The 14902-nt window shown below is 43.0% G+C and overlaps 1 protein-coding gene across 1 annotated transcript; it reads left to right on the top strand.

Moving 5' to 3' along the window:
• Positions 1-5960: 5960 nt before the first annotated feature.
• Positions 5961-10939, top strand: GPHB5 (glycoprotein hormone subunit beta 5). Its single transcript, XM_034992765.1, has 2 exons — positions 5961-6198; positions 10751-10939. The coding sequence occupies exons 1-2, from the start codon at positions 5995-5997 to the stop codon at positions 10937-10939; spliced, it is 393 nt and encodes a 130-aa protein (XP_034848656.1). The 5' UTR covers positions 5961-5994.
• Positions 10940-14902: the final 3963 nt, after the last annotated feature.

The following is a 14902-nucleotide window of genomic DNA, read 5'->3' on the forward strand; positions in this document are numbered from 1 at the left end:
GCATAATGCTTATTAATTTTTTTTTTTTACTTTTTTTTAAATTCTTATGTTAATCACCATACGTTACATCATTAGTTTTAGATGAAGTGTTCCATGATTCATTGTTTGTGCACAACACCCAGTGCTCCAGGCAGAACGTGCCCTCCTCAATACCCACCACCAGGCTAACCCATCCTCCCACCCCCCTCCCCTCTAGAACCCTCAGTTTGTTTCTCAGAGTCTATCGTCTCTCATGGTTCGTCTACCCCTCCGATTTCCCCCGCTTCATTCTTCCCCTCCCGCTACCTTCTTCTTCTTCTTCTTTTTTTTTTCTTAACATATATTGCATTATTTGTTTCAGAGGTACAGATCTGAGATTCAACAGTCTTGCACAATTCACAGCGCTTACCAGAGCACACACCCTCCCCAGTGTCCATCACCCAGTCACCCCATCCCTCCCACCCCACCCCCCACTCCAACAACCCTCAGTTTGATTCCTGCGATTAAGAATTCCTCATATCAGTGAGGTCATATGATACATGTCTTTCTCTGTTTGACTTACTTCGCTCAACATAATACCCTCCAGTTCCATCCACGTCGTTGCAAATGGCAAGATCTCATTCCTTTTGATGGCTGCATAATATTCCATTGTATATATATACCACCTCTTCTTTATCCATTCATCTGTCGATGGACATCTTGGCTCTTTCCACAGTTTGGCTATTGTGGACATTAATGCTTATTAATTTGACCCTTGGATAGAGCATTGTGAATTCTGAGAGGAAAGGGGGGAAAAACATACCAGAGCACACACATCTCTTCTTAACTCCTAAGAGATCATTGTAAGTTATAGAGCAAACAGCTTTGTTCCTGTGGGCCCTCACTTAGTACCCGTGGAACAGAGTGGGTTGTTCACGCGTTGGTTGGCTCAGTTAATCCGACTCTCTTCTTGGTCAGCACTGAAATTGTTTGGGATATTCATGAAGATTTATTCATATATTGAATTTTGGAACCATAATAAACCGTGTACCTCCCAAAGTGTGAGAGTTGGACCTTCAAGACTAAATCTTACACTCTAGACTTTTTTCATACTGAAAAACGTGTTGTTAATTTTAGCATCAGATCAAAACCCCACAGGCTGGCTGGGGAAGCAAGCCTGGTGCCACCCCATGTCTCCTGGTTTCAGGATGCTGGTAGGGTCTCATAGCCCCCAAAGACTGCTTCCTCTATTCTCAGGCTCACATTTCCCCCAGATTTAATACCTTTGAAATCAGGGTATGCCTAACAATTAATGGTGTGACATAATTTCTTATTGGCAGCTTTTTATTTCTTGGAGGTACACAATGATGATGGGAAAGAAAGAGAAACAACATTTGTTGCCTGCTTCTCAGGTATCAAGCACTGAGATAAACAATTTACAGATGTTATTTTTTTAAAAAAGTATTTATTTGAGAGAGAGCACACGAGAGAGAGCGACACAAGCGGGTGGGGGGTGGGTAGAGGCAGAGGGAGACGGAGAAGCAGTCTCCCCACTGAGCAGGGAGCCAACAAGGGGCGCAATCCCAGGACCCTGGGATCATGACCTGAGCTGAAGGCAGATGCTTAACTGACTGAGCCACCCAGGCGCCCTTATAGATGTTATTTTGCAGAATCCACACATGAACCCTGTGAAGAAGGCCATTTTTAGTTTTGTGGAAGGCTGAGACCCAGGGGGTTATGGGACTTGTCCAAGATCACAAGTTGACACGTGTCAGAGTCAAGAGTTGAACACTAATCTGGAAGACTTTATTGTAATATGAACCTTTGGATTCTCCATCTGACTTGCTCTCAGCTGGTTCTGTTCATAAAAGAGTTTGCCAACCTTTAAATTCTGGTGCGAGGAAGGGCCTTAGGAGTCATGGGATCCAACCCCATCATGTTACAGATGACAACATTGAGGCTGAGTGAAGTGACCTGCCCAAGTCAGTCACCGAGGAAGCTGTACCACTGAGAGTCAGCGTGGCTGAGCCAGGGGAGCGAGTTGCCAGGCTCTTGTGATGTCTTCGTGGCCTGCAAACGTTGCCCACCCCCGGGCCCTCCCCGTCTGGGGCTGTCCTCCCTGGACCAGGCCTCAGTTGCCTGTCTCCTCTTCAAGGCACCGACCCTCGGCTCATTCTTCCTTTGTTGTCATGCCCTCCCAGGCTCCTCTAGGCCCCCTCTTCCCTCTCCTTCCGTATCCCTAGTGAAGCTGTTTCTTGCGACTCATCCTCCAAGGTGACAATGAGTCCATATGAAGATGAAACTAGAACAAGATGAGAGAAGATTCTCCACGGCCTGAGCTTGGAGAGACATCACCCACATCTTTGTTTGCTACCTCAGGAGAGTAACTTTAGTAGTGGGGACGTCCACAGAGATGGAAGGGAAGGTAGCAGATGCACACACGGTGGCACCACGATATTCTGTAGGTATCAGAGCCTCAGGTAGCCTTTGAAATCACACGGCAACCTCTCGCTATGCCTGTAGAGAGGCAAGTGGCAGGGCATGGCACAAGGATGGCAAAAAAGGGGCATCTATACATCATTCCCCTTCTCTACACCCATGATGAAGCCGATGAGCTGCTGCCCTCTGCACTGTGACCATTCAGAGGTCTTCTTAACGCAGTGTCCCAGGCCGCACCTTCAACACTTGGTTGTGGAGATGAAACCAACTTATTTACCATCCCCAGTACTGTCGAAGGCTTTGGAGGGGGGCAGATTGCAAAATAACTGAACCTCTATTTCTCCCAATGGAAAAAGGAGAAAAAAATCATTGATTTACAGAAGTGTTGTAAGATTGAGAGATAACATATGTGAGAACACAGCAGATTCCATGGAGCCTTCTACATAGTAGGTGCTAGGCGACTATAAATTGTTGTTCTTACAAGATGGGGGGTAGGTGTGATGCTCAGTTCTGCGTTATAAGGAAACTGGAGATTGTAAAGAAAAGGTACTCTTGGCTTCTCTTTGTTGTCTTTATCTTGTGACAGTACAGACACAAAAGTATGTATGTTTCAGGTCTAACGCAAAAGGGCTGAAGAGTTAGTTCTCTTCAGAAACACAGCCCAGGATGGCAGCTCACCACCAACTGGTGAACTTTAAGTGAGTTAAGAAGATCACACCAGGTAAGCCGTCTGTCCCACAGGACCCCAGTTCTGGTTATGCTACTCACAGGCTCAAGGGCTGGAGAAAGTCCTTTATTCCAAGCTCCATTCAATTTTCTATAAAACACATATCATAACTGAATCTAGAGGTGAGTATATTGATGGTCTAGCAATGGATTCACTGAGGGTTGTTACACGTTTTGAAAAAATCAAGCCCTGAACAAGTAACATATATTTAAAGAACACTTCTCTTTGCAGGAAACAGAAATGCTTTAACTTCTTTATATAGTATTTATTTGTGTAATGTACATCTTAAATGTCTCTGGCTATGTCGTTATTTGCTGTAATATATAAACTCCTAAGGGCAGGGATGATGTCTCTTTCTTTCTTTTTTTTTTTTTAAAGATTTATTTACTTATTTGACAGAGAGAGAGAGAAACAGCATGAGAGGGGATAGGGTCAGAGGGAGAAGCAGGCTCCCTGCTGAGCCGGGAGCCCGATGCGGGACTCGATCCCAGGACTCCGGGATCATGACCCGGGCCGAAGGCAGTCGCTCAACCAACTGAGCCACCCAGGCGCCCAGGGATGATGTCTCTTTCATTTATTTTTTAGAGCACCCAGAATGATGCCATGACCAATGAAGTTTTTAATCCATTTGTATGCTACTGTTGCAGATTGGAATATAAACGGTGTCCCATGCTCATAAAGAATACTATTGCTTTCTTAGTTTAGACTTTCCACAACCAGAAGTCTAATGAAACATTTCCATTAGAATAGCATTTAATAGCATTACATGTAGCACAAATGTATACTTATTGGCTTATTTTAATTCTTAAAGTGTCAATATCAATTGATGTTCTGTTCTAAAAGCCTCCCCAATGTAGAAAATGTGAAAAATGCTGAAAACCATATGGAAGAAATAAAAAGTCCCCTTTAATTCCCGTGCCAGAAGAGAATCTCTTTGGACATCTTGGTGTTTTTTTTTTTTTCTATAAGACTCATTTAAAAATGTTATTAATATTAGCTAATCCTTATTTAAGACTTTCAAAGGTTTCTTCTTATGGTGAGTTCCATCTTTTCAGTTTGTGATCCTGTGTTCTTTCCAGGAAGAATTATTGTTTTGTTATTTTCAATGTATTGAAACGTGTTGTGAGTTAAGGGAAAGAGTTTGCTGTGAGCTGCTTGGGACCGATACCCGTTTCGAAGGAAAGTTGTGGTTACCATGAAGGAGAATTAATCCATCTTGCCCCAGTGCATTTGTCCCCAGGTGAACTACTTTTGACTCTTTCCCTAGGATTATGTCACCCACCAAGGTAACTTTCTGTTTCAGTAGGTGATGTTAAGAAACAAAGCAACACCCTTTAAGTTAATCAGTTTTGGAAAAGAGAGACTGGCTTTATATCCCAAGGCTTTGATGTGTTTAGTGGTTCCTGTAAGGATCTGCCTCTCTTTTGTTTTGATTGACAAGACCCTTCCTATATATTTGAGCAGTCAAGCAGCCTGGTAGCAGAGGGTAGAGACATTTACCCAGAGCAAACTTCTATCACTCATTGTGATTTTCTGACATCTTGGGTGCAAGTGTGAGCTCTAAAAGGAGTTTGCTCCAGCAAGATCAGGTAAGTGCTTCTCCATATTTGTAACTTCATTCCACCGGAAGGGAAGTCCAAAGAGCCCTGCTAAGGGGACAGATCAGAGGTAGATCAGTAGAAGTAGATGAGACCGAGAGATCAGATTTGAAAATGAATAATTCTGCAGCAATAATGAATTATTTGAAGCAATAATGAATGCAGGACACTCCATAAATGCAGTGCCCACTCTCACTTTAACATCCAGGTATGTTCGGTCCCGTGGGCCGAGCATGCAGGGAATGTCTCTGGCTCCTGGAAAAGCACAGAAAATCACCACGACTCAGAGAGGATAGACTTGACAGTAGATTGGGATTAGGTTTTAAACACGTCCAATGCTTTCCAATATGTGGATTTAAGTTGAATCACAACCAGGTGCCTATTACAGTGGAGGCATAGAGCAGGGCTATTTGTAATTAATAGGATACATTTTTATGGGTGCTACCAAGTCAGGTAGTAGGATTCATAATATCTTATGCACATCAGTGTTTTGTGTTGGGCTGGGTTAGTAACAATACATCTGGGCATACAATTTTTATTTACCAATGCTCCTCTCATTCCCCATCCATGACACTGAAAATATGATTTTGAGCAGGCAGGGAACATGGCACCAAATACTAGGGTATCAGATCTAGGGATCTGAATAAAAATAATTTGTGTATTCATGGAGAATGTTAGGATATGCATTACTTTTGGTGTGACTCATATTTTGTATTTATTTTGAAGAGACTGTTGGAACAAACCTAACACGTGAGTCAAGTCCAGCAGTTGGGTAGCAATAAGAAAAAGCCTGAGGATGCCCTGGGAGGAGTTAGGGGTCTAGTGAGCACAATGGGTCCATGAAAACCATGCTGGAGTCAGAGGAAAATTTGGGCACCTATGTTGGTGTTTGTGGGCATTTACACTTTCTTGGCTCATTTCTTCTGAAATGCTAAGTAAGCAAAATGCCTTTGACAGTGACCATCATATCACTGGTCGCCCCTTGGAAGGAAGCTGGCTCTCTTTTTAATTTAAAAAAAATTTTAAGACTTATTTATTTGTTTCAGAGAGAGAGCAAGAGCGAGCACAAGTGGGAAGGGCAGAGGGAGAGAGAATCTCAAGCAGACTCTGCTGAGTGCAGAGCTCGATGTGGGGGCCCGATCTCATGACCATGAGATCACGACCTGAGCTGAAACCAAGAGTCCTTCGCTTAACTGACTGAGCCACCCAGGCGCCCTGGGAAGCTGGCTCTCTTAATAAACTCTCTTTCCTTTCCCTCTCTGGAGGAACACCATGAAGCTGGCATACCTTTTCCTTGGCCCCATGGCCCTCTTCCTCCTGGCTGGCTGCAGCTGTGTCCTCAGCACCTCCAGTGAGGACCTTCTCACCTTTGTGGGCTGTGCCGTGAGGGAGTTTACTTTCCTGGCCAAAAAGCCAGGCTGCAGGGGCCTTCGGATCACTACGGATGCCTGCTGGGGCCGCTGTGAAACCTGGGAGGTGAGTCTCAAGGCAGGAACAGGTGACAAAGCCTTCAGGGTCAGCCGCCTGGGTTGATTCCTGCATTCACTTTTTAAATGAAATGAGGTAGAGTGGGGCATTCCTGTGGAATTTTTTTTTTAATGACAATTATTTGCTGTTCTCCAAAAATAATCTGAAAAAAGCATGATCTTGCCCCTCTAACAAAGCATTGATAAAATTAATATTTGTATTTACATAGTGTCTGTATATGTGGGAACCATCTCTGGGAGGTTGAGATGTGCTATTATTCTACCCATTTTACAGATGACACGGAGGAAATCAAGGAGTGAGTGACTGCAAAGTTATGTAGGCAGTCAGTAGAAAGTTGGGAATAAATCATTGGTTTAAGCATGTCCCCCAAATTTCTCTATATTCTTCTACCTGTGACATAGCCAGCCAATTAACAAGAGATAGACCTTAAGCTGTCTAGCAGGTGAGGGTGGGTCCTCAGTTCTTCCTCAGTGGCTCGTGCACAGTGTTGCCCTGCCCCAGCTCCCCACTGCAATTTGGGGGGACCTCAGGGATTGTCACAGACATATCCACAAAATCCCTTTGTATTCAATGATATCCAGCCTTTTAAGAGGCATCACGTTTAAAATGAGGTTAAAAATCTTAGACAAAGTTAGAGCCCTACTGGGCTGAGATGAGGAGATGTTTGCAAGGTGGGAAGAAAAGAGGCCCATTCAGCATAGAATGTCCATCACACCGTGGAGTGACTGTTGACTCTTTGTACTGAGGCCCGAGTTGGTTACTAATGAAGCTCCAGCTCTGATTTTCACCCCAGTTCAAAAACCTTTTAATGAGCAAGCACCCACTATTAGAAATTCCAAAGCCAACTTCCAAGGTCCTCAGCAATATGAAGTTTGCCCATTTTCCCAATGTCTACCCATGTCCTGAGCTCTGGTCTTGTCAGATTGATTTTGAAAAGTTTTATTAAACACCCCTCATGAAATCTCACATTTGGTCTTTTTCTCATATCCCTTCTCATTTCCATCTGTTAATATTCAATATATTCTTTGATGTTTGTGTCCAGGGCCAACTCCTTCCCTAGAGGTTTTCTGACTCCCTGGTCAGCCCTGACTCTAGTTTACCTTTTGTCTTACTTTTCCCCACCACACAACACTAGATTCTGTTTTTTCTTTTTAGGAGACGAGTTTCATTCTTGTGCCTTTGGTAGGTCTTGTTGAAGTGTCATGTACGAACAAGACATTCAATATATATTTGTTGAATTATAAATATAATTTATATTTATAATTAGATAGAGGGACTGACCTCTATCTGGAGTCATACATCTTTTAGCCTAATTGATGCCAACTTAGAAGTCCATGAGCACCACGAGAGGACAATGCCATGAGAAAAAATAGCCATCTATTCAGGGACTCAGAGAGCAACCTGCTGTCACTTGGATAAAATTATGGCCCAATGAATGGATTAGGTTATGGTGATGAAGTCTCCAAATTAAATAAAACTACTCCACCTAATTTGCTGTATTTTTTGCAATATCCAGGGACATAAGACCTAATAGCTGAATGGAAATTCAACTGCTAAGGATACCATGACTGTGACTTGACATCAAACTTACTTGGGGAACTTTGACATCTTCTCATATTCAAGGCTTGGCCTGGCCATGCCTACTCCTCCTCAAAGTTCATTTCTCAGCTCTTTGGAGCTCTTTCTGGGCCCAAATTTCAAACTGTGTTTCCTTCAATTCGGCTCACTTTCCTCTTCTCTTTAAAAATTGATGAACGTCTTTAATTGGATCCTGGTCACTCACAGGAGGTCAGGGACTATGTTCTCACTGGAGAAATGGAAGCACCAAGACCATTAGAGAACAAGATTCTCCTTCACGTTAGCCAGCTTTTATTTATGCTTTACTGTACTATATGTGCAGGGAGGTTACTTACAGAAAATAAATAAAAGAATGAGGTTTATTTCCCCAGTAATCTGAAAGTTTCTGAGATATAAAGCACTTATTTTTGGGAACTTAACTGGAGAGCATGTCTAAAATGAGGATGTCTGTGACAACAAAGTAGCTGGATTTACGAACTACTTCAGACTACTGTGGCTGGAGCAGAGCAAGGAAGGCAGCAAGGCAGGGAGGCCGGAGACATAGCAGAGGGTGTGTGTGCTCATGGCCTGGATTTAGGGTTGACAGATTTATCAAAACAAACAAACAAACAAACAAACAAAACCCGCAAAAAACAGAAACAAAAACCCAGACCAAACCAGACCATGATGCCAGTTAAATGTGAATGAGAGATAAACAATTGTTTTTTTGTTATAAGTCTGCCCCAGGCAATATTTGGGACATAATTTACACTAAAAAATTTTGGTTGTTTATTTGATATTCAAATATTACTGAGTGTCTTAGATTTTATCTGGCAACTCTGCTTGAGATTCCAGATTACTGAGGGTAAGAGGACATGGTCCAATGCTTCCTGAAAAGGAGAAGGAAGCAGTGATATTAAATTGAGCTCTTCCACGTAGTCCTTAGCAAAGGCAAAGCCATCATTCCCATGATGTTCAGAAGAACTTAATCCTGGGCCTCCGTTACACATATTTTCTGTACCCAATACAAGTGAAGGCATTGTTTTTTGAAAGCTTGTAAGTTGCTACTTTTATTATTACTTCCTTACTCTTACAACAGCTCTGATAAGAACAAGAGATGGCATTTACTGAATACTTACGTGGTGCTGGGCTTCGCGCATTACATATGTCATCCTACCTTATCTCTATAACGAGGCTGTGAGGTGGAGATTTTGTTTTACAGATGAGGAATCTGAAGCTTCGAGAAGTTAAGTGGACTTTCCAAAATCTTCAGCAAGTGGCACAACAGGGACCCAAGGTTAAGGGTCTGATTACAGGATTTGAAATTTTTCTTTTTTTTTTTTTACACTCTTGCGGTCTTTTATTTATTTATTTATTTATTTTTACACTTATCCTGCCATGAATTCATAGGGAATGCGTTGCACCAGTTCAGGCTCCTTTCCATTGGTTCTCACAAAGCGTGCTTCTCTGGGTGGAGCAGGCTGGCGCTTCGGTTGAACCCAAGTACCTTTCTCTCGGCTTCCTTCTTCTTCTGGTCATTTTCCTTCATGTGCTTCAGGAAGCTATCTCGGCTCTTCGAGTGCTTAACGTGCTCTGCATGTACATTCATCCTCTTGGCAAGAATCTTGCACTTAACCTGTTTGTTTATAACAACAGCAACAGCAAATTGGATAACACTGTAGACTCTTCCAGATTTGCCATGGTAACATTTGGAGGGCACTCCTTTTTGAACAGTGCCTGTTCCCTGGATGTCCACAGAATCACCTTTCTTGTGGATTTGCCAGTATGTGACCAAGGGAACAACTCCATATTTTCTAAAAAGCCTAGAGAACATAGAGCGGGTGCCTCTCATTTGTGTTGGTCATTTTGGCGAATTACTGGAAGGTGGGGGTTCCACTCCAGGGCTTGAGATTTTAACTACTATTTTGTGCTGATTTTGTCATCTCTATGCTCTTTATAAAATTATCTTGGAGTTCAAGATTTATAAAAGGTTGAAGGCAGAAAGTGAATCCTTTGATGACCAGAACAGCACACAGGGCATTCTGAAACCTGCCTTGCTCTGTTTTCTGTCATTGATTCAACAATAATGATTGAGAACTTCCTGGGTGACAGGGACTACTCTAGGGAGTAGAAGCGCAGCAGTGAGTAAAATGGGCAAAAGTCCCTGTCCTAATAGCGGTTCCTTTCTAGAGTGGAAGAAACACAACACAAATAAATACAATATATAATGTGTCACATGGTCATGACAGGTGCTATGGAGAAAAGAATAAAGCAGGAAGAGGGTGGGGCGTGGCAAGCTGTGGAGGTGGGATGTTGCGATTTTAAAGAAGATGGTCAGGAAAGGTTTCTGTGTTGAACAAAATGGCAGGCTGGTGAAGGAGTCAATCATAAGGGAGAAGAATGTTCTGGGCACTGGGATTAACAGGCAAAGACTCCAGAGTGGGACTGAGGAATAATCAGGAGACTACTGTGGCCGGAGCAGAGCGAGGAAGGCAGCAAGACAGGGAGGCCGGAGACATAGTAGAGGGTGTGGGTGCAGGGAAGATGATGGAGGGTCTCGAGGGTGAACATCTTTGACTTTTACTCTGAGTGAGATGGGACATCACTGGGGCTTTGAGCAGAGAAGAGATAGGATCTGACTTAATTTTAAAAGAATCGCTCGGGGCTCCTGTGTCATAAAGAGACTATAGGGGGTGCTGGTAGAAGAGAGACTCGTTAGAAGACTTTTGCAATGATCAGGATTATTCATTTGCTACATATTTATTGAGCACTTGCTATGTGCCCTGGACTCTTTTGGGAGCTCAGGATATGGTATGGAAAGGAGGTTGCTGCTTTCAGGAATTTATCTTCTGGGAAGGGAGAGATTTCACAGGTAAACAAATGACTAGCGAGTTAATTTCTGAAAGTGATAAATGGTACCGAGAACAAGAAACAAGATGGTATGTTCTAATGGGTTCCCTGTTTTCTACCGGGGTGGGGACAGAAGCCCATTCTGGAGCCCCCCTACATTGAAGCCCATCATCGAGTCTGTACCTACAACGAGACCAGACAAGTGACGGTCAAGCTGCCCAATTGCGCCCCTGGAGTGGACCCCTTCTACACCTACCCCGTGGCTGTCCGCTGTGACTGTGGGGCCTGCTCCACAGCCAGCACGGAGTGCGAGACCCTCTGAAGCTGGTGTGGCCGGCAGAACACAGCTGGAGGCCTCGAGCCTCACGGATGCACCGCACGGCCAGCACGAGCAGCTCTCCCCCTGGATTCGAACACTGTCTAATTTTGACCACCCCTGTGGCGGTTACCTGTCTCCCTTGGGTCCAGCTCAGGCACAAGGCCCAGAGGCAGCCTGCCGATGCTAAAAATGCAAAACAGTATCTGTGTTTTCACTGCAATAATTTCTCTGGTTCACATACTTGCAAATTATTTTGTCTTTACCTTGAATCTCAGAACATAATTTGCATATATCACAATCCTCCTCCAATTTGGATTTATAATATGCCAATGGTTTAAATGCAGTGGGAGTAATTAGGAAATGGGTCTAGAAAGTCTTTACGTTCTCATGTTTTATTTAACAATTGGTCTGCAGCTAGATGTGTGATCAAAGGGCCAGAAATCAATAAAACCAATGCTTCGTCCTCATGCCCCCAAAGAAAATCCAACTGCAAGCTTCCTTCGAGAAAATATTCCCTTCTGGTTTTTAACTGAGCACTTACCTACACAAGAAACAGAGACCGCTCAGATTAAAAAGGGAGGGCAATAGTAGCTGAAATTGAGAAACGTCTGGTTCTTGGTGATTCTTTTCCCAAGCAAAATTCTCAAAGTCCTTAATAAAGAGGCCCCTTTGTGATAAAAAAACAAAAACAAAAACAAACCTTCAGAAAAAAATATGTAACTAAAGCCATCATTTAGGTTTAAAGATGTTGCAGCTCAACTCTGGTTTTAGACTCATGTGATGTTCTCCTGAAGCCAGGCCCAAAATGATTAATCACAAATATTCTTTTCCATTTAGCATATTTTAAATTTAAGTTGTGATTTTTAAACTCGGAAATTTCGCGCGTCTGTCGGGGTAAAGCTGCCCTGCTGTCTCAGGGTAAGTCTGTGATGGTCTAGCTCTTGCGCTTTCTAAAATCTTACAGCAGCTGATTCTCTGTGACTTTTTTTTTTTTTTTTTTAACTCTGGTATTATGCAAGTGTCTTTAATTCTGACATTTTGGGGTTGAAATGAACTTTGTTCCTTTTTCATGATATGCCAAGAAAATCTGTATTAATGCCAATAAAGCATGTCCTCTGTCTTTTGAATTTATGAAAACTTTCAAAAAAGTCTTTTTAGTCTTTAATATACTTTAACAATAGCAAGCACCCTCAAAATGAACTTCAAAACTACTTTTACTTACACATTAATTTAGGATGTCACGTTTAGGAAGGGACACAGAAAAGTGACTGACTATATCATGAGTCCCGAAGGTGGCTCAGTCGGGACTCAGACCCCTGGCATATCCCAGCTGGGAGCCGGGAGCCCTCCTTGAATGAGGAACGGATAAGTCTTCATGAAGATAGTAAAGTGAATGTTGGGATTGATGGTCGAGGACGGGGATGCAGAGGCAGACATCTGGGGACAAAGGACATGAGCAAAATCCATCCCCGTCTTTAGTGCAGATCTGTTAGCAGGCAAGAAAGTCATTCTCACATAGAAAGTCGTTGAGTGATTAGGGACAACACGGGGTGGCCCCTCTCAAGTGTTTTCAGCCCATCCCTAAGAACTTCCCTCAGAATTTCCTGATAGGAAGGGCTGCTTCTTAAAGAAACTTAAGGAAGAAAAGCAGGAGCAGTAAGGGCTTGCCACAATCTGAGAGAAGGTGACTACAGCATCCGTAAGGGGCACGGTGGGAAACAAGGGATACACTGCAGCGGGATATTGAGGACAGTTCAAGGAAGATGCTATTTAAATGCGTGGGCAGAGTTAAGGAAACCAACAAGGGGTGATAAAACACTCTGAATACTGTTTAGAAGCAATGAACATCCTAGGCTGAAGGAGAAGAGGGAGTGATTATCAGACCCCGGGAGAGTGGAAAAGGAATGCCTGATGGGAGCTGCAATCTTTCTTAGGATGACCCAGCCAGCCCCAAATCGAGGCCTGGTGGGGAGGGAGGTGGGGGAGAAAGTACCCCAATCTCACTCTGCTCCACACCCTGATTTTCAGCAGAATTGAATGGGAAGGGAGAGAGCAAGAGAGCAAGATTCAGTCCAATAAATGTTGGCCTCCTGGATAAGAGTTTTTTTAATGGGCACATTCTCCCATGAATCAGGACTAACATTCTTACTAGGCACCTGGGTCTGGTCCCACTGAGCTGTGGGGATGGCTCTTTAAAGCTTGGGGGAAACGGTGGCTTATATTAATGGAGAGAAGATGCCAGAACTGGGCTTCCTGGTGTCAGCAGAGATGAGAGGGTCTGGGATAGCAGAGCCCAGGTGATGACCTGTAGCTGTAAGAGCGAAGGTGAACATAACTGCTGTCAAGGGCAGTGAAACCGCAAGAGCAGTCAGAAGCCTCTGATCTGCAGGATCTATGGTGCTGGTTAACATTCCACGGTGTCCCCGGTTCATGGTATTAAAGAAACTAATATATATAGGTATCAAATAAAAAGAGTGAAATACCTTTCTCCATGCTAACCTTGAATCTTTTTCAAAGTTCTTTCTCCCCACTTCCTTTCTCCCTTCTCCCCCCTTCTCTCCCTCCATCCCTCATTTCCACAATATTTATTAACCCTAATTTTGTGCAGGGCACTGTGTTTGGGAAATAAAGATAGAAATATTGCTACCACTGATGGATGTTTTTACTCTAAGCAGGATCCTTTCCATTAATTCTTCCTAATTCTTATGTCAACATGCTCCTAGGCAGTGTAATTGCCATTTTACCATTACCACTATATAGATGGTGAAAGTGAAGCTCAGAGAAGTCAAGTAACTTGCCCAAGATCCGACAGCCGATAGGCTGCACGTGCCAGGTTTCTCTGACCTAGAACCAACCTCTTGCCATTGGACCGTGATGCCTTTTTGGAGTGCTCCTTCCTAGTCATTACTGCTTGGGCTGAAGTCTTTGAAGTTCTTGAGGTTAGACTATCCTCACCCCTGATCAGCATGTTTGAAGTCTCTCCTGGAGGTGGCTTGGCGCCAACTTGGGTTGTTTTATGGAGATTGCAATTTTTTCTACTTTCCTGTATAACCTTTAGGAGGATAATGCTTTGCTGTAGCTCCGATCAAAGCTTACAGCAGGAGAGATTGAGGGAGAAAAGGAGTAGGAGCCTCAAAGGGAAATTCAAAGACACCTGCTGTGGAAATGAAGGTTGTGTGCTCTCACCTGATGGCAGTGTGAGCACCGGGTGCAGGGGAATGATGGTCCAGTGCCTTGAGGTGAGCTCTAGATAAACTCTCAGCAACTCCTTGCTCCCGAAAATGTGTCTATTTTGCAATTAACGAAAGGTAAGGAGAAGGGGAATTTCCTGAAATTTTTTTCTATGGGAACGTTTTTGAATGAAATGTATAAATTCTCACAGCTCATTCTACTTCTAGGTTTATTAGCTCCATTGATTGAAGTGGTAATTCATGCTTCCCTTTTTTCATTGATTGGGAAATGAAAGAGCCACCAGGAGAGTACCAAATCTTGCTGCAGTGACCCAATTCACTCTTCAAATTATTTAGGTTTTAAATGTAATAGAAAGCATTTCTGGGATCATAAGTGAGTTGTATCTCTAACTGAAAATAACACAGCATTGATTAAAATGTTTATTTTATAAAGTTTCCCAGAGGACTGCTTGCCTTCTTCACCCAGATGTTTTCTATAAAATAATGTGCACCTTATCTTTTTTAGTTTTCTTCAAAACATTAAAGCAAATTATTAAGAAGTAACTTCGAAACCATTCTTTAGCAAATTCTGCAAATTTTATTTTCTGTTGAAAATTTCTACTAGTGAAAGTTTACTTGGAGTAGAAGAATTTTGGTCATTCGTGGCTAGATGAATCTTCTGGGATTTCTTTTACAATGAGTTCCCTTTGTTTTATTTTCTTATTTTTTGAGTTCCCTTTGTTTTAATGAATGAGATTGTTTGGAATTGTGTACAGGGAGATCCAGAATGCTTAGT

Source organism: Mirounga leonina, unplaced genomic scaffold (assembly GCF_011800145.1).
Source record: "Mirounga leonina isolate KUSES-001 unplaced genomic scaffold, KU_Mleo_1.0 Mir_82, whole genome shotgun sequence".
In the NCBI taxonomy this organism is placed as follows: domain Eukaryota; kingdom Metazoa; phylum Chordata; class Mammalia; order Carnivora; family Phocidae; genus Mirounga; species Mirounga leonina.

What these genes read in the sequence shown, in the direction of transcription:
- GPHB5 (XM_034992765.1), top strand. Translation starts at nt 5,995, where the DNA reads ATGAAGCTGGCATACCTTTTCCTTGGCCCCATGGCCCTCTTCCTCCTG. An exon ending in GCCGCTGTGAAACCTGGGAG is followed by an intron (nt 6,199 to 10,750) that starts GTGAGTCTCAAG and finishes GGGTGGGGACAG; the next exon opens with AAGCCCATTCTGGAGCCCCC.